The following is a 23,633-nucleotide window of genomic DNA, read 5'->3' on the forward strand; positions in this document are numbered from 1 at the left end:
AGTGTCTTTCCTTTTCTGTGCAGTCCATAAGAAGGACCCATGCTGGAGCACTCACTTCAGAGAGCCTTAGTTTATTCACGCTGATGGCAGTAGGAAGTGCCATTGGAGAGAGGGTGGTGGCACGGATAATGAACAGTTTGGAACAGCAGACTTCCCTCTTAGGGGAGACCGTGAATGCAGTTACTGAGCAAGGCAGGCCGGGTTTGGCTGACCCTTGCTAAATTGCATGATAGGAGTTTGAGATATTCATCCCGTGGAAAGGAAATTAAAATGAGCTTTGCCATCAGACTTGGTTGCCATTCCCAGACTCTGCCTCCTTTGCTGTTTCTCTTCTTTTCATATGTCTTGTTTATTAAGTTTTAAAGAAATAAGTAACAAGCACATTATTTATAAGAAAATAAGGTAGCGCATAATTAAAGGTAACTCCAACACATTATTTAGAAACAGTTAACAAGGAGTGACAGCAGCTGTCTATGAAATCCTCTTCTTCTTTCTCCTTTTCTCCACGTACAAGCAGGAACAGTACAGCCAGCCAAGTGGGTGGCATCTGAACGCACTAAGGTCGGTCTCGCTCTCTCGTAGCTCTGAAAGGCAAATAAAAGAGCTTTGAGCATACGTGGAATTTTTTGCGCTATTGCCACTACGCGCCTTCCCTATTTTTGTCCGCTTTGCAAACAGATTGGTTACTGTCTGTCTTGTGTCATCGCTTTGATTTTAAGCATTTAAATTTGAATTAAAAACGTAATATTCTCGAGAAGAAGAAAGAGGCATAGATCCCCCCTCGCTGTCATGATTGACTTCAAAGGAGAGATGCACTGATCGTATGATGCATCAAAAAACGTATGTCAAAAAAATAATAGCCTCAAGGAACCATTGGTGCAGGAAAAATCGTGTGCAGACGAAACATTTAGTGCTGAAGCCCGGCGCTAAAGCTTCATCGGCATGGAAAAAAGAAAAACCCATGGTGCTGAGAAACAGCGCTGAAAGGGGCAATCAGCACCAACTAAGTGATTCATCGCAAAGCAATTCAGGCCGACGGTGAATGTCACTCTTTTGTGCAAAGACATATATGAAGGAAATACCGGAAAAAGCAACGAGGTTTTTTTATTTACAACCAAAACTTTAGAAGTTGGCAAGGGAGATCAAGTTGCAACCATTTCTATCAGATTCTCAAGAAAAGGAAAATTCTCCCTTCTCAAGGTCCATCTGATATATACCAATAACGCAAGTGTGTTGTAATAGAGATGTTCAAATGGTCCAAAAAATAATTTTTAACAACAAATAGGAGCAGATTTCTAAAACTGCGCGCTCGGGGTACATTTGTGCGCGCTACCGGCGTGTACAAATGTATACCCGATTTTATAACATGCGCTCGCTACCGCGCGCAAGGGGGTGCACACTGGTGCACCTTGCACGGGCCGAGCCCTAGGGGAACCCCGATGGCTTTCCCCGTTCCCTCCAAGGCCGCTTTGAAATCGGAGCGGCCTTGGAGGCACAAATAGAACACATTGTTAAACAGTAAAAAAGAGTGATTGCAGTGACTTATCATTGGATACGCCTGCCTTCTATTGTGGGCACATAAGATCCTATTACCATCAACGAGCAGAAAATCCTCTAGTTATAAATGGAAAAGATTTTCATCCTGGTGTCATTAGTTGGATTGAGGATCCCTACTTTTATTACGTTCCATGCCTTCTTTGTTACCTTCTACATCTTTGATTTTGGTTTTAAAAACAAATCCAGTTAGAGTGCGCTTAAGGTTTGCCAGTTTCAAAAGAACCCTTGGTTACATGGTTAAAGGGCTATATAATTGGAAACCTGAAATAAAAGCATGGCCACCATAGTGAGATTTAAACATAGCACTGTTTGAGCCGATGGCTGCAGCACACGTGAAGTTTGTCACATGGTAGGTTTTTATTTCTAATTGCTATTACTTCAGCAAGAAAAGAGAGCACGTTACAAGCATTTGTTAGCTACCCACTGTACACTCAAATATTCAAAGACAAAGTGATGCTCAGTTCCCTGTACGCACCCGGATCAGTCCAGACCGTGGGTTATGCCTCCCTTCCAGCAGGTGGAGACAGAGAAAAACTTGAAAGGCACCCAGAGTTAATAACATTTCATTGGCAGCTTCAGGTACTGTAGTGTTTCCCAATCTACGTGCCCAAGATCAGAAAGAGCAGCAGTGGGCATCGAACTCTGGCTCCCCGCCTGCTGCGCTCACCACTAGGCCATTGCTGCCGTCCTAAAGAAGCATCCTAATTCCATCTGAACCAACGTTTCCCAATCTACGTGCCCAAGATCAGAAAGAGCAGCAGTGGGAATCGAACTCTGGCTCCCCGCCTGCTGCGCTCACCACTAGGCCATTGCTGCCGTCCTAAAGAAGCATCCTAATTCCATCTGAACCAACGTTTCCCAATCTACGTGCCCAAGATCAGAAAGAGCAGCAGTGGGCATCGAACTCTGGCTCCCCGCCTGCTGCGCTCACCACTAGGCCATTGCTGCCGTCCTAAAGAAGCATCCTAATTCCATCTGAACCAACGTTTCCCAATCTACGTGCCCAAGATCAGAAAGAGCAGCAGTGGGCATCGAACTCTGGCTCCCCGCCTGCTGCGTTCACCACTAGGCCATTGCTGCCATCCTAAAGATGCATCCTAATTCCATCTGAACCAACGTTTCCACATCTACGTGCCCAAGATCAGAAAGAGCAGCAGTGGGCATCGAACTCTGGCTCCCCGCCTGCTGCGCTCACCACTAGGCCATTGCTGCCGTCCTAAAGAAGCATCCTAATTCCATCTGAACCAACGTTTCCCAATCTACGTGCCCAAGATCAGAAAGAGCAGCAGTGGGAATCGAACTCTGGCTCCCCGCCTGCTGCGCTCACCACTAGGCCATTGCTGCCGTCCTAAAGAAGCATCCTAATTCCATCTGAACCAACGTTTCCCAATCTACGTGCCCAAGATCAGAAAGAGCAGCAGTGGGCATCGAACTCTGGCTCTCCGCCTGCTGCGCTCACCACTAGGCCATTGCTGCCGCCCTAAAGAAGCATCCTAATTCCATCTGAACCAACGTTTCCCCATCTACATGCCCAAGATCAGAAAGAGCAGCAGTGGGAATCGAACTCTGGCTCCCCGCCTGCTGCGCTTACCACTAGGCCATTGCTGGCGTCCTAAAGAAGCATCCTAATTCCATCTGAACCAACGTTTCCCCATCTACGTGCCCAAGATCAGAAAGAGCAGCAGTGGGAATCGAACTCTGGCTCCCCGCCTGCTGCGCTCCCCACTAGGCCATTGCTGCCGTCCTAAAGAAGCATCCTAATTCCATCTGAACCAACGTTTCCCAATCTACGTGCCCAAGATCAGAAAGAGCAGCAGTGGGAATCGAACTCTGGCTCCCCGCCTGCTGCGCTCACCACTAGGCCATTGCTGCCGTCCTAAAGAAGCATCCTAATTCCATCTGAACCAACGTTTCCCAATCTACGTGCCCAAGATCAGAAAGAGCAGCAGTGGGCATCGAACTCTGGCTCCCCGCCTGCTGCGCTCACCACTAGGCCATTGCTGCCGTCCTAAAGAAGCATCCTAATTCCATCTGAACCAACGTTTCCCAATCTACGTGCCCAAGATCAGAAAGAGCAGCAGTGGGCATCGAACTCTGGCTCCCCGCCTGCTGCGCTCACCACTAGGCCATTGCTGCCGTCCTAAAGAAGCATCCTAATTCCATCTGAACCAACGTTTCCCAATCTACGTACCCAAGATCAGAAAGAGCAGCAGTGGGCATCGAACTCTGGCTCCCCGCCTGCTGCGCTCACCACTAGGCCATTGCTGCCGTCCTAAAGAAGCATCCTAATTCCATCTGAACCAACGTTTCCCAATCTACGTGCCCAAGATCAGAAAGAGCAGCAGTGGGCATCGAACTCTGGCTCCCCGCCTGCTGCGCTCACCACTAGGCCATTGCTGCCGTCCTAAAGAAGCATCCTAATTCCATCTGAACCAACGTTTCCCAATCTACGTGCCCAAGATCAGAAAGAGCAGCAGTGGGCATCGAACTCTGGCTCCCCGCCTGCTGCGCTCACCACTAGGCCATTGCTGCCGTCCTAAAGAAGCATCCTAATTCCATCTGAACCAACGTTTCCCAATCTACGTGCCCAAGATCAGAAAGAGCAGCAGTGGGCATCGAACTCTGGCTCCCCGCCTGCTGCGCTCACCACTAGGCCATTGCTGCCGTCCTAAAGAAGCATCCTAATACCATCTGAACCAACGTTTCCCAATCTACGTGCCCAAGATCAGAAAGAGCAGCAGTGGGAATCGAACTCTGGCTCCCCGCCTGCTGCGCTCACCACTAGGCCATTGCTGCCGTCCTAAAGAAGCATCCTAATTCCATCTGAACCAACGTTTCCCCATCTACGTGCCCAAGATCAGAAAGAGCAGCAGTGGGCATCGAACTCTGGCTCCCCGCCTGCTGCGCTCACCACTAGGCCATTGCTGCCGTCCTAAAGAAGCATCCTAATTCCATCTGAACCAACGTTTCCCAATCTACGTGCCCAAGATCAGAAAGAGCAGCAGTGGGAATCGAACTCTGGCTCCCCGCCTGCTGCGCTCACCACTAGGCCATTGCTGCCGTCCTAAAGAAGCATCCTAATTCCATCTGAACCAACGTTTCCCCATCTACGTGCCCAAGATCAGAAAGAGCAGCAGTGGGAATCGAACTCTGGCTCCCCGCCTGCTGCGCTCACCACTAGGCCATTGCTGCCGTCCTAAAGAAGCATCCTAATTCCATCTGAACCAACGTTTTTCCCAAACCATCATCCAGCATTAGCAGAACTGCTCTTCTACTTAGATAGAACAAAACCCTGCAGAAAGTCATTTCAGCTGTTAGGATACGAACAAAAGATGGCTTTTTCAACATATAATCTCCTTGTTAAAGAACTGTTGATCTCAATCTGTCACAACCAATAGAAGCGCATCAGATCAGAGCAGTCGCCACCTCTGTGCTGCATTAGAACTCTGCATCCAAGCTATTTGATCATCATTGCATATATTTGCAAAGCTTTATTGTTTAGATCAAGAGTCATGCATGGACAGTAGCTTTGTTCAAGCTGCGCTGAGAAACATCTTTAACTAGAATTTCCTGCTTAAAAAAAAACCCCAAGCTGCAGTACACTACAGCTGTTCTTTAAAGATTCATTGCACTCCTCAATTTGGATGTCCCCACATGTGTGGCTGTATTGTTCCTGCTGGTCTACAGAGAAAGCAGAGTTGCTTACCTGAAACAGGTGTCCTCCGTGGCCAGCAGAACAAAGAGCCCCCACGATCCCTCCATCCCGAGCAAGTTGAAATTGACTCGGTTACAGGCTGAGGGTCTTCTATTTGCTTTCCTGAGCTGTGAGAGAGCGAGCCTGACCTTGCGCTGTTCGATGACATCGCCCGCTCGTGTAGCTGTTCTGCAGTCCATGGAAAATACCTGTTACTAATAAGCAACTTTGCTTTGGATCTGTTATGTATTGGAAACTGTGATGGCAGCTCTTTTCTTCCTTTCTATTTTAAGGTTCTCATTTGGACCTGCTAATAGAAATGTGCATGAAGTTATGTAATAGAGGATAACTTAACATGCTGGAAAGTGTGCGTGTATCCTCCATCACTGACTGTGCACCTGTTCTGCTTATTGGATATGTTTTGTTTATATTCACCAATAAAATCTACCTGTGAAAAAATGACAGAGGCAGTGCCTAAGCCACAGCAGCATTTCACAGGGAATGAAGCAGAAACCAAAAAAAGGAAAGGCAAATAATAATTTTGGCTTATTCCTTGTGAATGGGATGGAGAATTGCCCTGCCAGTTTTCAGAGCAAGCAGCAGGATTGCAGATGTTTAGATGTGAGCCCCAATGTCTTCAGTACTTGTGTTTATCGTTTAGAGCCCAGGCAGTCAGTTGTCCGTTCCTGCTAGGAAAAGTCAGCATCAGCCGCAGGAGGAGCAGAAGCAGCAGAGACAGTCAGAGACTGATCATCCTCCCAAATTAGACGACAGGATGGAAGCAGAGAGGTTTGAGTGCGCTGGAGCACGGCTGCAGTACCTGCAGTCCCTGCCCTCAGGGGCCAGCTCTGAGCACTGGGTGGAGCTGGTGCGAGTCCTCCCTCAGCAGCTCTTGCTGCCGCCGCAGCAGAAGGTGGTGCCGGACCAGCAGCCGTTTGTCCCATCCCACCCTCAAAGTCCTGAGGAGAGAGTGAAGGTGCAGAGAGTCCCTCAGGTGCTAGTGTTTGGAACAGCAGCCACGGCTCTGAAAGTAGGTCACTGCAAGGTCGGCAAGGGGTCTGCTCTGGGAGGGCGAGAGGTGCTGTTGGGAGCATTGTAGCAGAGATCCATACTACTACTTAACATTCAGTCTACATTCACATCCAGTACAGGAAAATGATCTTCTATTAAACACAAGAGAGGGGGGGGGGGGGGGGTGTGACATACAGATCCCTAAGGGCTGTGGAGAATGCAGTGAGGATGAGCGTGGTTGACCTGCTTCCGGTCTATTTCATTCCCTCTCAGGTTCAGCAGCTACAGCAGGTGCCAGTCCAACATGTGTATCCTAACCAAGTGCAATATGTGGAAGGTGGAGATGCCAGTTACACGGCGAGCACCATGTAAGTAGAACCATGCGGGAGGCCCACATTCAGCCATCCTTGTCCAGAGAGTTAACGCGACCACAGCTAGGCTGACTTACCCCAGCCGATGATGAATATCCATGTAAAACCCACGCCCCAGGACTTCTTCACTATTGTATTTTTTAAATTTCTTTTTACCTGGAGAAATTTTACTCTCGGAGCAGAAGGGGGAGGGAGTAAAAAGTCGGGGTTTGTCCATCTAATTCAAAAAGTTGGCTAACCCTTTCAATGGGGACCTCAGTGTGACTGTTACATGATGAGCACCATGTAAATACACCCGGATCTTGTTCATACCTCAGATCAATCCAGACAAGTGGGATTCTGCATCCCTTCCAGCAGATGGAGGCAGAGAATAAAAGCTTTTCAGGCACCTGCAGTCCCTCAGTATTTCTCTGTCTCCAGCAGATGGGAGAGGTGCAAACCTGCAGTCTGGAGTTTAATTAAAAAAAAAAAAAAGTGGTGCTCCCTGAGGTGTTAGGTTCCTTCATGGGCCTTCCCTCAGGTAGAGCAGAGCAAGCGGGTGGTTGGAGATCCCTGATCTGGCATGCCCTCATCTTCCGAGGGAAGGAAAGCCAGGGGTCCTGGTTCCCTCTGAAGCCTTCTCACCTTCAGCCGACAGCCAGGAGCAGCCAGAAGTAGGGAAGTATATCTTTCTCTTTCTCTGGGCTTCTTTGGTTGCTATATCTTTTTTTTTTTTTTAAAGAAAATAAACAGAGTGGAGCAGGGCTGATTGGGCATCTGTATCGGGGCGATAAGGCCAGTAGTGAAGGTGAGAAGGGATGCTCGAGACTCAGCGGCAGCACCAGGGGTTCCGGGTTAGCACCGGCAGCCGTGACTCAGCGTCACGGCACTTGGGTGGTTATTTTTACCGTTGACCACGGCATAAGCATGATGCCTCCTGCTGAGCGCGGGAAAGTGTGTCAGACCTGTGGAGTGAGGCGATCATGCCTCAGTGGGGCCTCTTGTGCTGGCTGTGCCTCTAGAGAGGAAGGGACCTTCTCAGTTTAGGAAGTGGTCACTGCACGCATGCTTCAGGTCCCATTCAAAAGGCCCCAGGGGGGTCAGAGGAGACGGCGGCCATGTTGCCTCCACGTGGCAGGAGGCTTACATCTGCTAGAGAGTTCAGGGACTCCCCTCCCTCGCTGTTGCCAGCAAAGCAATGACCTGAGGAGGATAGAGAAGGGCAGGGGAGCCAGATGAGGATGCCGTGGAGAAGGGAGCCAGTGGTTCTGAGGATTTTTCCCACAGATTTTTGTCCTGATACTCCATAAAGCCTATTTGGCTAAGAGGGAAGCAGCAGTTAAGCATTTGGCCACTCAGAAGTCCCAGCGCTCGGCTAAGAGGCCTAGAGCAGCTAAGCAGGCAAGATCAGGGGGGCTTCTTTGGCTCCTGGGTCTGGGACACCCATTGGGTGAAGAGAAGGAGACCTGAGGATTCAGAAGATGAAGATCTCAGGAAATCCACAAGGGGACCCAGATGTTGATCCTGTGGATGCAGTGCTGGGTAGTGGACCTTATACGGAGGAGGTTCCTGTCACGGAAGGAGATGATCCTAGGGTGGAGAAATTATTCCATAAGGAAGAATTGCGTCCTCTCATTCCCCAGGATCTGGAGGAACTGGGGATCAACATCATGCAGGATAACTGACATTAACTCTGGTACTGTTGTTGCAATTATCAGCATTTTGGCATTTTACGTTAAATTGTATGCCCTTCTGAAGAGCCATGTTTTTAGTTCACACTTGAAATTCTTTCTGTTAACTGGCGTTATCTTTCTGATGAGTGAGCAATATATAATGAATGACATAAAGGGTATTGCTAATAGAATTAGAATTTGGCCTACGCGGCCACTTGAATCTGGCTTTGCACTTCCTGATTAACCTCATGAGGAGCCGAAGAAAGATACACGGCAGCAGCAGACCATGGAGAGGAGGAGTTGGTGTAGTCAGCGCTCCGGGAGTAAGAGAAATGACTTCAGCCAGCGGGGACGGCGTTGCTCACCATCTGTCCCTGCAACAACTATCACATCTGGACTCACTACTGGCGTTGCGGCAAAAAAAAACCTTGATCCGGGGTTGGTGAGAGTCCAGCAAGGGAGAGCTAGTGGTGCTCTGCCTTAATTTAGCTTTGAGCTTAATATGAGGCATTAGTAATTAGCAGAAATCAGGAAAACCAGGAAATTGGAGGGAGAGAGTTCAAGCCGATCCTCTCAGTTGGCGGCCATCTTGGCTCCCTGAGAAAGATTGAATTTGTTACAGTTTTTTCTTAGCTTGTTACAGGATACTGGCAGGCTGAGGTAGGCACAGGATTCTATATATAGTTATGTCAGAAAGTCTGTTCCCTGTACTTACCCGGATCAGTCCAGACTGTGGGTTATGCCTCCCTTCCAGCAGATGGAGACAAACTTGAAGGGCACCCTCTCTTAACCTGGTCTGCCGCCAGCATCCCCCCAGTATTTCTCTGTCTCCAGCAGATGGAGGTGGTGCAATCCCTGCAGTCTTGCCCTGCTCCTGGGTTTAAGACACTTTCCCTTTAAAAAAAATAAAAAGCAGGTTAGAATTTCTCTTCAAAGAATCAAGCAAAGCAAAAAAAAAAAAGTGAACTGAGACATCGATTCCTCCCAGGGGGTAGGTAGGTCTTGCGGGGCCGTCCCCCCTGGTTGTAGAAGAAGGAGCTGGGGTTGGTTACCCCACGGGGCTCCAGGCAGGTAAGGCGCCAGAGTAAGATACCGGTGGTCCTGTCCCTCTTCTCCCTACGCTGTTTAGCCCGATTGAAAAAAGGTTTTTTTCAAAATAACTTCTTTTGAAAGCAGCCTGGTTGTTTCCTTTTTTTAGCGGCTGCTTTCCGTCCAGTTTCGGGCACAGTTCAGGCGCATTTTACTGAGCTCTGACTCCCTGCCGCTTCCCTTGCTGCCACACCATTTTTTTTTTTTTTTGGCTATGCCGCGGCCATCTTTGTGCATTGCCTGTGGAGAGTCTTCGACCAGGCTCTCCCGGGCAGGCCTCTGCTCGCGATGCCTGTCAGGAGGGGAAGGCAGTTCTCTCTTGCTTGTGGGAAGCACTTTCAAGCCCCAAGGTGCAGTTGAAAGATCAGCACCTTGGGAGCCTCGGGCTGGTCCGTTTCCCCTCAGCGTGGGAACGGCGGCCATTTTGAGCTCTTTTCAAGAAGCTCAAGCCAGAGCAATGGAATCAGGAGAGCTCCCACCCGATCTATCTCCTGTCTTTGCCAGTCCTGGGGATCAGTCTGATCCAGACCAGGACAATTTTGATGATGTGCCAGAACCCCCGGGAGGAGATGAGGCTGGCTCTAATAATTTTTCTTTGGACTGTGCGCCTCATGCACAAAGCCTTTTTAGCGTCCCAATCTTCCCCAGGTTTGGCTTCTTTTTTGAGCCATCCTTCTGAACCTCCTCCTGGACCACCCCACAAGGTGGCCAAGCGTCTGGATGCACCAGCTTCTCTGTGGATCGCTAAGTTGCAGGGTCCTTCTCCTGCATCTGGATCTGCTATTCCACATGCTGCGGATGAGGGAGCTACTGACGCACTATCTGTCAACTTCCCCATGCCTGGCATGGGCGGAGCAGGGACAGAGGAGGATCTGGAAAAGCAGGCTCCCCTAGATGGTGACATAAGAGCATAAGAAATTGCCATGCTGGGTCAGACCAAGGGTCCATCAAGCCCAGCATCCTGTTTCCAACAGAGGCCAAACCAGGCCACAAGAACCTTCTTTTTCATAGGGAAGAGTTGGACCCTCTGATTCCCTCAGTTTTGTCAGAGCTTGGCGTGGACCTTCCTCAGCTTCCTCTCTCACAGGATTCCGTGGACCCGGTCCTAGCAGGGCTAAGGGCTCCCACCAAAGCTTTTCCTCTTCATCCCATGCTCCAGCAGTTGACACGGGAGTGGGATGTTCCAGATGCCGGCTTGACAGTCGGTCGGGCTATGGATAAGTTATATCCCTGGACTGAAGAGTCTCTGGAGCTCTTAAGGTCCCCTAAGGTGGACGCTTCAGTTTCGGCTGTCACCAAAAGGACTACAATCCCAGTTGCAGGAGCAGCAGCACTCAAGGATCTTCAAGACAGGAAACTGGAAGTTCTCCTCAAGCGTATCTTCGATGTGTCCACTCTGGGCATACAAGTGGCGGTGTGTAGTAGCTACATGCTCCGGGCAAGCCTACGCTGGATCCAACAATTGTTAATGTCCAGAGATCTCCCTCCGAGTGAATCTGAGCAGGCAGAATGGTTGGAAGCGGCGGTAGCATATGGGGCTAATGCTCTATATGACCTTCTCCATACCTCATCTCGCACCATGTCTTCCTCTGTTTCGGCTAGGCAGCTCCTTTGGCTGCGTAACTGGGCAGCGGATGTGTCATCCAAAGCTCAGCTGGGTGCATTGCCTTTCAAAGGAAAATTTCTCTTTGGTGATGACTTAGAGCAATTGATTAAATCATTGGGAGAGAACAAAGTCCATAAGCTCCCGGAGGACATGCCAAGACCTTCCAGAAGTTTTCCTTCCACCCGCTCACATTTCCGTGGCCACAGCCTCTTGGACAAAGGCAGCCATCGACTAGGCCGCAGTCCTGGTCTTCCTCCTTTCGAGGGAGAAGACCCACTCATGACGGTAGCACCACTCCGGCAGTTGCTTCCAAGACTTCTCCATGGTCTGCTGCTGCCATGTAGTTTCGCCACAGGAAATTTGTCGGGCAGCTACATGGAAAACACTTCATTCTTCTGCACATCACTACTGCTTGGACGTTCAAGCTCCAGATGTCCGTAAATTTGGCAGTGGAGTTCTTCGCGCGGGACTGTCGTTGTCACACCCTACATAGGGAAGCTTTGGTACATCCCACAGTCTGGACTGATCCAGGTATGTACAGGGAAAAGACAATTGGTTCTTACCTGCTAATTTTCATTCCTGTAGTACCATGGATCAGTCCAGACACTCCCCCCAAAGAGGCTCCTATAGTCCGCGCTCATATAACGTTTTTCATTGCAGAAAGCTAAGGAAGAAAACTACAGGTTGCTTTCAAGTTCAAAGTTCTATTGTTCTTAAATATTCACGTTTTGCTTGATTCATTGTTATTACTGCTTGGATAATCTTTATACTGAGGGGATGCAGGCGGCACACCAGGTTAAGGGAGGGTGCCCTTCAAGTTTTTCTCTGTCTCCACCTGCTGGAAGGGAGGCATAACCCACAGTCTGGACTGATCCGTGATATTACAGGAATGAAAATTAGCAGGTAAGAACCAATTTTTCTTTTATTCTTTGTCTCTATCTGCTGGTTGGCTGGCATAACCCATGCATCTAGACTGGTTCTGGCTGGATTCTGACATATGTTTCTTCTCGGTCGCCTTTTCTGTGTGAGATTCTCCTTTTTTTTTTTTCTCAAAAACTGTTGGTGGAGGTTTTGTTTAAAGGTGTTTTCTTATCCTTTCTAGTATTGTTTGTGTGAAAGAGGTTTCCCCTTCATGATTTGTTTTCTGAGGTTTGCTCATAATTTCTGCACAGAGGCATGACATTCTGGTATTATGGGTTGTTGTGGTAGAATGTCTGGACTTGAGACACTTCCTGATGTCTGTGGCAAAGACATGTCTCGTGTTGATTCTCTGTCTCTCTCGTCTTTTTCACGCTTTTTCCATGGCAATGCTCATTGTTGAAGAGCCGTCTTTCAATGTCTGAGGGAGGTGGCGCTCATATTTTGGGGCCAAGTGTTCTGCGCTATGACTTTTTGACACAGGCAGATCTCGCTGTCTTGTGTTTTTGGCATGGATTAGATAAATCCAGTTTTTCTCATCTTCTGTCCTTACTCCAGTCTGAGGAGCTCATTTGCTCATATTCGAGTCTGAGTTCTTTGGGGACATTCTGCCACAGGGGCCACAATTGGCTATATCAGGTCCAAGCACAGGCCTTTAAAGCATAATGAATGTGACATTTTATGGACTTTTCCCCTTCCTTTCTGAAGATGGTTTTAGTTGACATTTTGAGTATGTTAAGCGGTTTGACATGGTGACGCTGGAGAGAGAAATTATTCCGACTGTTCGTGAAACAGACAAAAATAGACTGAGGGAGATGTGCATACGGGGATGCCAGCACAGGAAGTCCCGTGCATGCTTAGAAGGGTAGCAGCCTGATCATTTCTTCAGTAATTAGAAACCGTAATTAAGCTCACTTCCCTTATGTCCCCTTTCGATAAGCAGTGCAGCCTTGAGTCTGTTTCTGCTGGGAGTTGGCAAAAGATTTACGAGGATTTACAATGCTGGGGCACAGATCTGCTCTTATAGTGTTCTTGCCTCTGTTCCTAACAACTGGGGCTTGGTACAAGGATTTATACTGCGCAGCACACAGACGTGCGCAGTTCCAAGTTTTCTTGCTTCAAGTTGTCATAAGCTATAAATTCCACTTCCTGCTCGCGCTGTTCCACTTTTCAGGGGGACTGGCCTAGGAAAATTCTTCATATCCGTTGTCCCTGACCTAATGCGAGAAGGTAAAGTGGAGTGGAGGAGTAGCCTAGTGGTTAGAGCAATAGGCTGCAAACCAGGGAAGCCAGGGTTAAATCCCACTGCTGCTCCTTGTGACCTTACTTCACCCTCCATTGCCTCAAGTACAAACGTCGCTTGTGATCCCTCTGGGGATAGGGAAATACCCATAGTACCTGAATGTAATCCGCTTTGAAGTGCCTGAAAGCTGGAATATAAATCAAAAATAAAGTTAAACTTTCTGAGCTATGACAAAAAGGACTCGGTTTGGTGCCATCATATGATGCCACCCATCTTGTGTGGCTGTATTGTTGTGTTTGCTCATGGAGAATGAGGCAATAGGCTCAGTATATATTTCCAAGGGTTCATCACTACCCAGGGGCCATGGTGGAGGCCTCATTGTTACTACTGGAGACTTGCAAAGTGGCTATTTGGGCCTCCTTGAATTCTTTCTCAATTCTCATCTGTATGTTCGAGGCAGGAAAGATGCTGCTTTTAGCTCAGGTGTCTTCTGACGGTGTCGCACCCGGTATGAGAGAGAGAGCTTGGGTATATCCCATGCATCTGGACTGGTCTGGCTGGAATCTAGGAAGGAGACATTTACTCCTACCTGATAATTTTCTTTCCTTGAGTCCAGCAAGACAAGTTCAGGACCCTCTTGGGCTGCTAGAAGTTTGCTTTTATTCTGATAACTTGGGTCCATAAATTTCTGTGTTGTAGTTGGCCTGGTTCCATAAATGAGTCTCCTCTGATTGAGGTGCGACTCAGTTTTATCTCCTGGAAGCCCCTGGATAGAGAGGGTTTAGGGAAGTGTTTTTATCTGGTTACAAAGAATAATGGTAGGCTCTCAGCTCAGGACCCTAACTGGGTGATAGAACAGGTTTGCTGATGTCTTCATCTGCTGGTAGGCGAGCATAAACCCATTCACCCATACTGGTCTGGCTGAGCTCATGGAAATGAAATTCCCTGTACGTACCCGGATCAGTCCAGACTCCTGGGTTTGGCCCCACCTCTAGCAGATGGAGACAGAAGTTTATGAAATTAGCAGCTCAAACTAAATTTCTCCATAGTTATTTATTTATTTAAAAGTGTTTGTATACCGTCTTTACAAACAGTGTTTAATCAAAACGGTTTACATAACTAAATAAAAAAACAAATGTAAATAAAGATTTAAATTTAAAAGAACATAAAGATTATCAAATTATAAAAGCTCAAAATTACAAAAATATACAATAAAAATAAAAATCTAAAACAATGAATAGTTTACATAAAAAATAAATCAATATATAATATAATATATAATAATGCCGGCACCCCATCTTTCCCAATCTAAATAGCTAGCACTGCTAGTATGGCTCTTGCCTGAACATTCAGCTTCCTAGGCCACCTGTGTAGCCTGTCAGACAAGGCCTTCCTACGTGAGTGCCTGCATTTCCACCAGGACTTCTACTATTTCTTATTAACCGCTTTGCCATTCATTCTGACAGCCCCAGTGCTCACTGGTGAATCAGGTGAGCCCAGCGCTTTGAACACTTCAACGTGTGCCACTGCGTCCTACTTTCTGCTCTGCTAAACTCCATTATTGTATTAGGAACCACCACCCTTTCTGTAAGAAAAGCCAGGGTAGGAGGAAGTCTCATTTCTTGTAACCGTAAACAAGCCTGTACCTACCCGGATCGGTCCCGCGTTGCTTTACTATTCTGCTGTCATTTCCTCCTGCATTTCTTGTGCATTTGCTGTAAGGTTCAGCCGTGAGTTCCCTTGGAGCACGATGGGAGAGAAAATATTCAGAAGTGATATTTCTCTGCTTGCCTTTCAGCCGTTCCAACACCTATCCATACACAGAGACACCTCTGTACACCCAGAATGCGGGAACCACTTACTACGAATCCCAGGCTACCCCAGCCCAGGTTAGCACACCTGCCACTTCCCAGACCGTGGCCAGCAGTGGATCCGTACCTATGTACGTCTCTGGAGGGCAGATTATCGCCAGTGCAAGTGGAGGAGGAGGAGGAGGAGGAGGTGGCACAGCAGGAGCAGGGACCTATGTGATTCAGGGCGGATACATGCTTGGAAGCTCAAGCCAGTCTTACTCTCACACTACACGTGCCTCTCCAGCAACTGTAAGTCACTGATGCATTCTGGAGCGGAGGGTGGGGTGGGGTGGACAGTCTGACATCAGCAGGGGAGGCGGGGGAGATGTATCTGGAGGGGCCACACCCTCACAGCAGCTGAGTGTTATGATGATAGATGATGCTCTTGTCACATCTCCCTGTGTGTTTTGCAAAGGTGAGGAGATATCAGCTCTTCTTCCTAGGTGCAGTGGCTTCTGGATAATTACGAGACTGCAGAGGGTGTCAGCCTGCCCCGCAGCACCTTGTACTGCCATTACCTGATGCACTGTCAGGAACAGAAGCTGGAGCCGGTCAACGCCGCATCCTTTGGCAAGCTGATCCGCTCAGTGTTCATGGGACTTCGCACTCGACGCCTTGGCACCAGGTAGTGTGTCTCATGCCTTCGGCAGTCTCCCAAGCTTCTGCTGCGTCTGCCTAAGTTTCCCAGTGCTAAGAGTTACTGAGCCGAGGCTGCATCCTCATGCATCAGTTTGAGATCTGTCTCCTATCAGGAATCTGCTAATGTGAAACAGTCGGGCTAGAGAGAAGATGGTTCGTAATCTCTGCTCAAACCTTTTAGTACTTAACCTGTATTCTGAATTTTTTTTACAGAGGCAATTCCAAATACCATTATTATGGCCTGCGCATCAAGGCCAACTCCTCCCTGCTGCGCCTGATGGAGGATCAGCAGCACCTGGCCATGAGGCAGCAGCCCTTCTCGCAGAAGCAGAGGTAGGAACACTGGTGGCCCGGGCACAGAGCAGAGAGGAACGTTGGAAATCATTTAGAGGTTGTAGGATGGGTGGCAGACTCAGTTTATCTATTACATTATGAGCCATAAAACTATACGGTCACCTTTCGATCACCCATCAACATCCTCCTCGCCTTTTACTCATTCAGAGGAAGAGAGGGTTAAGAAATGAATTAAGTTAGTACAATAAAAAGATCTCATTTGATATATTTTGTTTTTATTTTCCTTTAATTCCTGTGCATTCAGGTGAAGTAACAAAGCAGCCGCACTAGTTTAGCCAGTGACTGATATCAGCGCAGAGCACAGTTAATCATACAATCAGAAATGCTATACATAAATATTCTTCAGTCATGTTTAAGCAGCTTTATTTGATGGTTACTGAGTCACACTCTGCAAAATCTGGCCACTAGCTAGTGCTGCTGCCTGTGTGAATCAGTTTCCTGACTGTGATGGCTGGGCAGGGAGTTGGGAGTGAACGCTCACGGTGTTGTAGCCTCAGCAGATTGCTGTCTTATAGAGCAGGAGAATGTTGTCTAGTTTAGCTGAAACAGAGCAGCTGCTGAGTCCATGCTCCATGCCCGCAGATCCCAGCTCTCCCCCTCTGTGCTGTTCTTTCTTCGCAGGCTGAAGCCCATTCAGAAGATGGAGAGTATGACCAATGGGGTGGGAGTTGGCCAGCAGCAGGCAGCAGGCCTCTCTGATATCAGTGCCCAAGTGCAGCAGTACCAGCAGTTCCTGGGTAAGAACACCTGCAACAGAGACGGATCGCTTGCTGCCTACACATGGCCGCCAGTACAACATGTGCCCACGGGCTGGGAGTATGGGCAGAGGTTTAACAATGCAATCTGTGCCTGTATTTTTCCTTCTCTGCCATCTCTTCTTAAAGCACCTAAAAGTGTAGAGAAGTGAAAACACAGCCTGCGCCTGTTCCTGGCTTGATCACCCTCCTCAAGGTTAGCTAAAGGAAGGATGCCCAGACCCTGAGCCACTACGAGGGCAGGCCTCCGCCATTTAATGCCTGTCCTTTGTCCTTGGAGGGGGCAATAATCAACCTGAGCACTTTACTGCAGCTGCCGCAAGTCTGTTTTTACCACTAAAATATGCTCACTTTGCTTTGATCATTGCCCAACAAAACATGTAACCACACAGATCTTTTTCCCACATAAAACTACAGGCGTTACCTCCCATAACCCAGGCCCAGGCAGAGCTCTGCCCCATGAAAACCACAGCCAGGGTGGGTAATTTTTCTGGGATACAACACTGGTCTACCCTCAGCAATAACTTTGAATATAAAAAAATTAAGTATTCAATCTTTATTAAGCATCAGTGAAACAGAACAAAACCCGCACTTTGCTCCAGAATGTTTTCCCTTTTTATTTGTTGTTACTGAGCCTTCCTCCCAGGGGTCGGGGTTCCTCCTGAGGGATTCCTACCCTGTTTTATTGAGGTGGACGGGCTAGGGGTTGGTGACCCTTTTGTACGCCCAATCCAGGGGTTACCATGAGGTATAAATCTGGTGGTCCAGGTCCCTCCCCTTCACTAGGTCACTTAAGTGATTGGATTTTTTTTATTGTATTGGACAGCTCTCTTCAGTGTTTGGAGCAGGATCGGGACCGCTCGGGTCTGGGCAGTTGCAGACCTCTTCAGTTGCGCCGCAGAACACAGCAAGCGTCAGGGGGCTGCGTTTGCCGAGTATGGCCTGCCACCCGGGGGCGCCGCTCTCGGGGAGGCGGATTTGGACGTGGCGATCCGGGGCTGGCGGTGGAGGGTGATGACCCCAAGATTCTTCCACTGTTCCGCAGGGAGGAACTGGCCCCGCTCATTTCCCAAGTTTTGGAGGAGCTGGGTCTCCAGCCTCCACTTGGCGACTCTCAGAAGGATGGAGAGGATCCAGTATTGGAGGGCATGCGGAGCCCTCCTTCTGGGTTTCCGTATCATGAGTCCATTAAAAAGTTGGTGGACCAGGAGTGGAATAACCCGGACGCAGGATTGCGAGTCGGCAGGGCTACGGCCCAGCTTTATACCTTGCCAGAGCAAGCCCTGGAGCTATTTGCGCTCCCTAAGGTGGACGCCGCGGTTTCGGCCGTCACAAAGATGACGACCATTCTGCACACAGGATGCTCAGGACCGCAAGCTGGAGGTCCATCTCAAGCCGATTTTTGAGGTCTCTGCTTTGAGTCTCCGCGCGGCTATTTGTTCCAGCTTCATGCAGTGGGCATGCTTACGCTGGGTATAGCGTTCCCAGGAGGGTCAGGCATCCGGTGGTACGCAAGGTCCTCAGGCGGATAGGTTGGGAGCTGAAATCACGTTTGTGGCAGATGCCTTGTATGATGTGGTCTGGACGTCTTCCCGCATTATGGTGCTGCAGTTTCCGCAAGGCATCTCTTGTGGCTCCGCGGATGTTTCGTCTAAGAACCAGCTGGCGTCTTTGCCGTTCAAAGGTCGACTCTTATTTGGGGAGGAGCTGGATCAGCTCATGAAGAAATTAGGTGAAAGTAAGATGCATCGACTGCCGGAGGACGAGCCTAAGGGCAGACGGTGTTTTCCTCCGCGTCCGTGCTTTCAGGACCGCGGAGCGTGTCAGCGACACAGAGGCCTTTTTTGTCCTTTCGAGGAGGACGTCGACCCTTCGGAGCCTCCATCACTGGAGGATCCTCAGGTTCCAGATCGGCATAATGAGGCGAGGCCGGCCCACCCTGCCGTTCCGTTTATAGAGGGTCGGCCGGCTTGTTTTTACGAAGAGTGGGCCAAAACCACCCAGGATCAGTGGGTACTCAGTGTCATAAAGGATGCTTACGCCTTAGAATTTGCTGGGCCCGCCCGCAACTTATTCCTAATGTCCCCCTATGGCTCACGGTGCGGGAGACTTTGCACAGGTTGCAGCGCTTGGGGGCCTCTGAACAGGTCGCTATTCCATTTACTTTGTGATCCAGAAGAAGGAGGGATCCTTTTGTCCCATTCTCGACTTGAAACGCGTGAATGCGGCATTTAAATACCCCAATTTCGCATGGAAACGTTGCGGTCGGTGATAGCGGCTGTGTGTACCCAGGAGTTCCTGGCATCGCTGGAGGGCCACAAGGATCCATAAGGTTGTTGGTCCGGCGATGCAGGGGACCGCAGATGAATTTTCCTCTGAGGAGTCCGACCAGGGGTTGCCCTCGGGAGATGGTCTCCTCAGTGTCTCTCTTCCCAGCAGCCATGACCCAGGTCGTACATCTTAAGAGTCCATCTTTTCTGTAATGATATACAGGTTACTGTTAGAGGACATTCTGCTACTTGTACAGGTGCTTGGAAACGGAACAAAATGTGATACAAAAAAGAAAACCAATTGCCACCCATTGCTCTGCAGAAGAGCTTTACGCTTCTATTTGGAAAGAAGAAAATCCCATAGAAGTCCTCAAACTGTTTATTTCTTTTTAACCCTTTTAAGCCGGGTTTCCCAGTTACAAAGAGGACCTTATGGTTTTGAGGCAGTAAGAGATGCAGTCGATCAGTCATTTAACATCTTCAACGTAAGGTGAAAGCCCATCAAGTTCGGGCGACAGCAGCTTCCTTGGCAAATAGTAAGAAGATTTGGTGTCAAAGTTTACATACAGATACCCCCTTCAAACATAGCACACTGGGAAGAACAATGGTGCTTGTCAGGCAAGGCCTGGAGGATGTAATGAACTGGATGGTCAACAGCTGACTGCTGATAAATAGACAAAAAACAAAATCCTCTGGGTGAACAAATCACCAGGACCAACTAATGCTTCCCCCCCCCCCCACCCCCACCGCTGACCCTGCCTGCATGGTAGCAGAGGGGCAGTGCACTGCTTTTCAGATCCCACCGCTGACCCTGCCTGCATGGTAGCAGAGGGACAGTGTGGTGCTTTACAGATCTCACCACTGACCCTGCCTGCATGTTAGCAGAGGGACAGTGTGGTGCTTTACAGATCCCACCGCTGACCCTGCCTGCATGGTAGCAGAGGGACAGTGTGATGCTTTACAGATCTGACTGCTGAGTGTCCCAGGGCGACAGTGTGGTGCTTTACAGATCCCACCGCTGACCCTGCCTGCATGTTAGCAGAGGGACAGTGTGGTGCTTTACAGATCCCACCGCTGACCCTGCCTGCATGGTAGCAGAGGGACAGTGTGATGCTTTACAGATCTGACTGCTGAGTGTCCCAGGGCGACAGTGTGGTGCTTTACAGATCCCACCGCTGACCCTGCCTGCATGGTAGCAGAGGGACAGTGTGGTGCTTTATAGATCCCACCGCTGACCCTGCCTGCATGGTAGCAGAGGGACAGTGTGGTGCTTTACAGATCCCACCGCTGACCCTGCCTGCATGGTAGCAGAGGGACAGTGTGGTGCTTTACAGATCCCACCGCTGACCCTGCCTGCATGGTAGCAGAGGGACAGTGTGGTGCTTTACAGATCCCACCGCTGACCCTGCCTGCATGGTAGCAGAGGGACAGTGTGGTGCTTTACAGATCCCACCGCTGACCCTGCCTGCATGTTAGCAGAGGGACAGTGTGGTGCTTTACAGATCCCAGCACTGACTCTGCCTGCATGGTAGCAGAGGGACAGTGTGGTGCTTTACAGATCCCACCGCTGACCCTGCCTGCATGGTAGCAGAGGGACAGTGTGGTGCTTTACAGATCCCACCGCTGACCCTGCCTGCATGGTAGCAGAGGGACAGTGTGGTGCTTTATAGATCCCACCGCTGACCCTGCCTGCATGGTAGCAGAGGGACAGTGTGGTGCTTTACAGATCCCACCCCTGACCCTGCCTGCATGGTAGCAGAGGGACAGTGTGGTGCTTTACAGATCCCACCGCTGACCCTGCCTGCATGGTAGCAGAGGGACAGTGTGGTGCTTTACAGATCTGACTTCTGAGTGTCCCAGGGCGACAGTGTGGTGCTTTACAGATCCCTCTGCTGACCCTGCCTGCATGGTAGCAGAGGGACAGTGTGGTGCTTTATAGATCCCACCGCTGACCCTGCCTGCATGGTAGCAGAGGGACAGTGTGGTGCTTTACAGATCCCACCGCTGACCCTGCCTGCATGGTAGCAGAGGGACAGTGTGGTGCTTTACAGATCCCTCTGCTGACCCTGCCTGCATGGTAGCAGAGGGACAGTGTGGTGCTTTACAGATCTCACCACTGACCCTGCCTGCATGTTAGCAGAGGGACAGTGTGGTGCTTTACAGATCTCACCACTGACCCTGCCTGCATGGTAGCAGAGGGACAGTGTGGTGCTTTACAGATCTCACCACTGACCCTGCCTGCATGTTAGCAGAGGGACAGTGTGGTGCTTTACAGATCTCACCACTGACCCTGCCTGCATGGTAGCAGAGGGACAGTGTGGTGCTTTACAGATCCCACTGCTGACCCTGCCTGCATGGTAGCAGAGGGACAGTGTGATGCTTTACAGATCTGACTGCTGAGTGTCCCAGGGCGACAGTGTGGTGCTTTACAGATCCCACTGCTGACCCTGCCTGCATGGTAGCAGAGGGACAGTGTGGTGCTTTACAGATCCCACCGCTGACCCTGCCTGCATGGTAGCAGAGGGACAGTGTGGTGCTTTACAGATCCCACTGCTGACCCTGCCTGCATGGTAGCAGAGGGACAGTGTGGTGCTTTACAGATCTGACTGCTGAGTGTCCCAGGGCGACAGTGTGGTGCTTTACAGATCCCACCGCTGACCCTGCCTGCATGGTAGCAGAGGGACAGTGTGGTGCTTTACAGATCCCACCGCTGACCCTGCCTGCATGGTAGCAGAGGGACAGTGTGGTGCTTTACAGATCTGACTGCTGAGTGTCCCAGGGCGACAGTGTGGTGCTTTACAGATCTCACCACTGACCCTGCCTGCATGGTAGCAGAGGGACAGTGTGGTGCTTTACAGATCCCACCGCTGACCCTGCCTGCATGGTAGCAGAGGGACAGTGTGGTGCTTTACAGATCTGACTGCTGAGTGTCCCAGGGCGACAGTGTGGTGCTTTACAGATCTCACCACTGACCCTGCCTGCATGGTAGCAGAGGGACAGTGTGGTGCTTTACAGATCCCACCGCTGACCCTGCCTGCATGGTAGCAGAGGGACAGTGTGGTGCTTTACAGATCCCACCGCTGACCCTGCCTGCATGGTAGCAGAGGGACAGTGTGGTGCTTTACAGATCCCACCGCTGACCCTGCCTGCATGGTAGCAGAGGGACAGTGTGGTGCTTTACAGATCTGACTGCTGAGTGTCCCAGGGCGACAGTGTGGTGCTTTACAGATCCCACTGCTGACCCTGCCTGCATGGTAGCAGAGGGACAGTGTGGTGCTTTACAGATCTGACTGCTGAGTGTCCCAGGGCGACAGTGTGGTGCTTTACAGATCCCACCGCTGACCCTGCCTGCATGGTAGCAGAGGGACAGTGTGGTGCTTTATAGATCCCACCGCTGACCCTGCCTGCATGGTAGCAGAGGGACAGTGTGGTGCTTTACAGATCCCACCGCTGACCCTGCCTGCATGGTAGCAGAGGGACAGTGCACTGCTTTTCAGATCTCACCGCTGACCCTGCCTGCATGGTAGCAGAGGGACAGTGTGATGCTTTACAGATCTCACCACTGACCCTGCCTGCATGGTAGCAGAGGGACAGTGTGGTGCTTTACAGATCTGACTGCTGAGTGTCCCAGGGCGACAGTGTGGTGCTTTACAGATCCCACCGCTGACCCTGCCTGCATGGTAGCAGAGGGACAGTGTGGTGCTTTTCAGATCTCACCGCTGACCCTGCCTGCATGGTAGCAGAGGGACAGTGTGGTGCTTTACAGATCCCACCGCTGACACTGCCTGCATGTTAGCAGAGGGACAGTGTGGTGCTTTACAGATCCCACCGCTGACCCTGCCTGCATGGTAGCAGAGGGACAGTGTGATGCTTTACAGATCTGACTGCTGAGTGTCCCAGGGCGACAGTGTGGTGCTTTACAGATCCCACCGCTGACCCTGCCTGCATGGTAGCAGAGGGACAGTGTGGTGCTTTACAGATCCCACCGCTGACCCTGCCTGCATGGTAGCAGAGGGACAGTGTGGTGCTTTACAGATCCCACCCCTGACCCTGCCTGCATGGTAGCAGAGGGACAGTGTGGTGCTTTACAGATCCCACCGCTGACCCTGCCTGCATGGTAGCAGAGGGACAGTGTGGTGCTTTACAGATCTCACCGCTGACCCTGCCTGCATGTTAGCAGAGGGACAGTGTGGTGCTTTACAGATCCCACCGCTGACCCTGCCTGCATGGTAGCAGAGGGACAGTGTGGTGCTTTACAGATCCCACTGCTGACCCTGCCTGCATGGTAGCAGAGGGACAGTGTGGTGCTTTACAGATCCCAGCACTGACTCTGCCTGCATGGTAGCAGAGGGACAGTGTGGTGCTTTACAGATCCCACCGCTGACCCTGCCTGCATGGTAGCAGAGGGACAGTGTGGTGCTTTACAGATCCCACCGCTGACCCTGCCTGCATGGTAGCAGAGGGACAGTGTGGTGCTTTACAGATCTCACCACTGACCCTGCCTGCATGTTAGCAGAGGGACAGTGTGGTGCTTTACAGATCCCACCGCTGACCCTGCCTGCATGGTAGCAGAGGGACAGTGTGGTGCTTTACAGATCCCAGCACTGACTCTGCCTGCATG

General features: G+C 50.2%; 1 protein-coding gene across 1 annotated transcript in view; it reads left to right on the top strand.

Moving 5' to 3' along the window:
* RFX1 (regulatory factor X1) overlaps positions 1-23,633 on the top strand; it is an 85,598-nt gene that overhangs the window by 50,475 nt on the left and 11,490 nt on the right. Inside the window, 5 exon segments of the mRNA XM_029585711.1 lie at positions 6,536-6,630; positions 14,940-15,243; positions 15,438-15,619; positions 15,847-15,966; positions 16,609-16,724. Coding sequence (XP_029441571.1) covers positions 6,536-6,630; positions 14,940-15,243; positions 15,438-15,619; positions 15,847-15,966; positions 16,609-16,724 — 817 coding nt within the window.

The sequence above is a fragment of the Rhinatrema bivittatum genome, chromosome 19 (assembly GCF_901001135.1).
Source record: "Rhinatrema bivittatum chromosome 19, aRhiBiv1.1, whole genome shotgun sequence".
In the NCBI taxonomy this organism is placed as follows: domain Eukaryota; kingdom Metazoa; phylum Chordata; class Amphibia; order Gymnophiona; family Rhinatrematidae; genus Rhinatrema; species Rhinatrema bivittatum.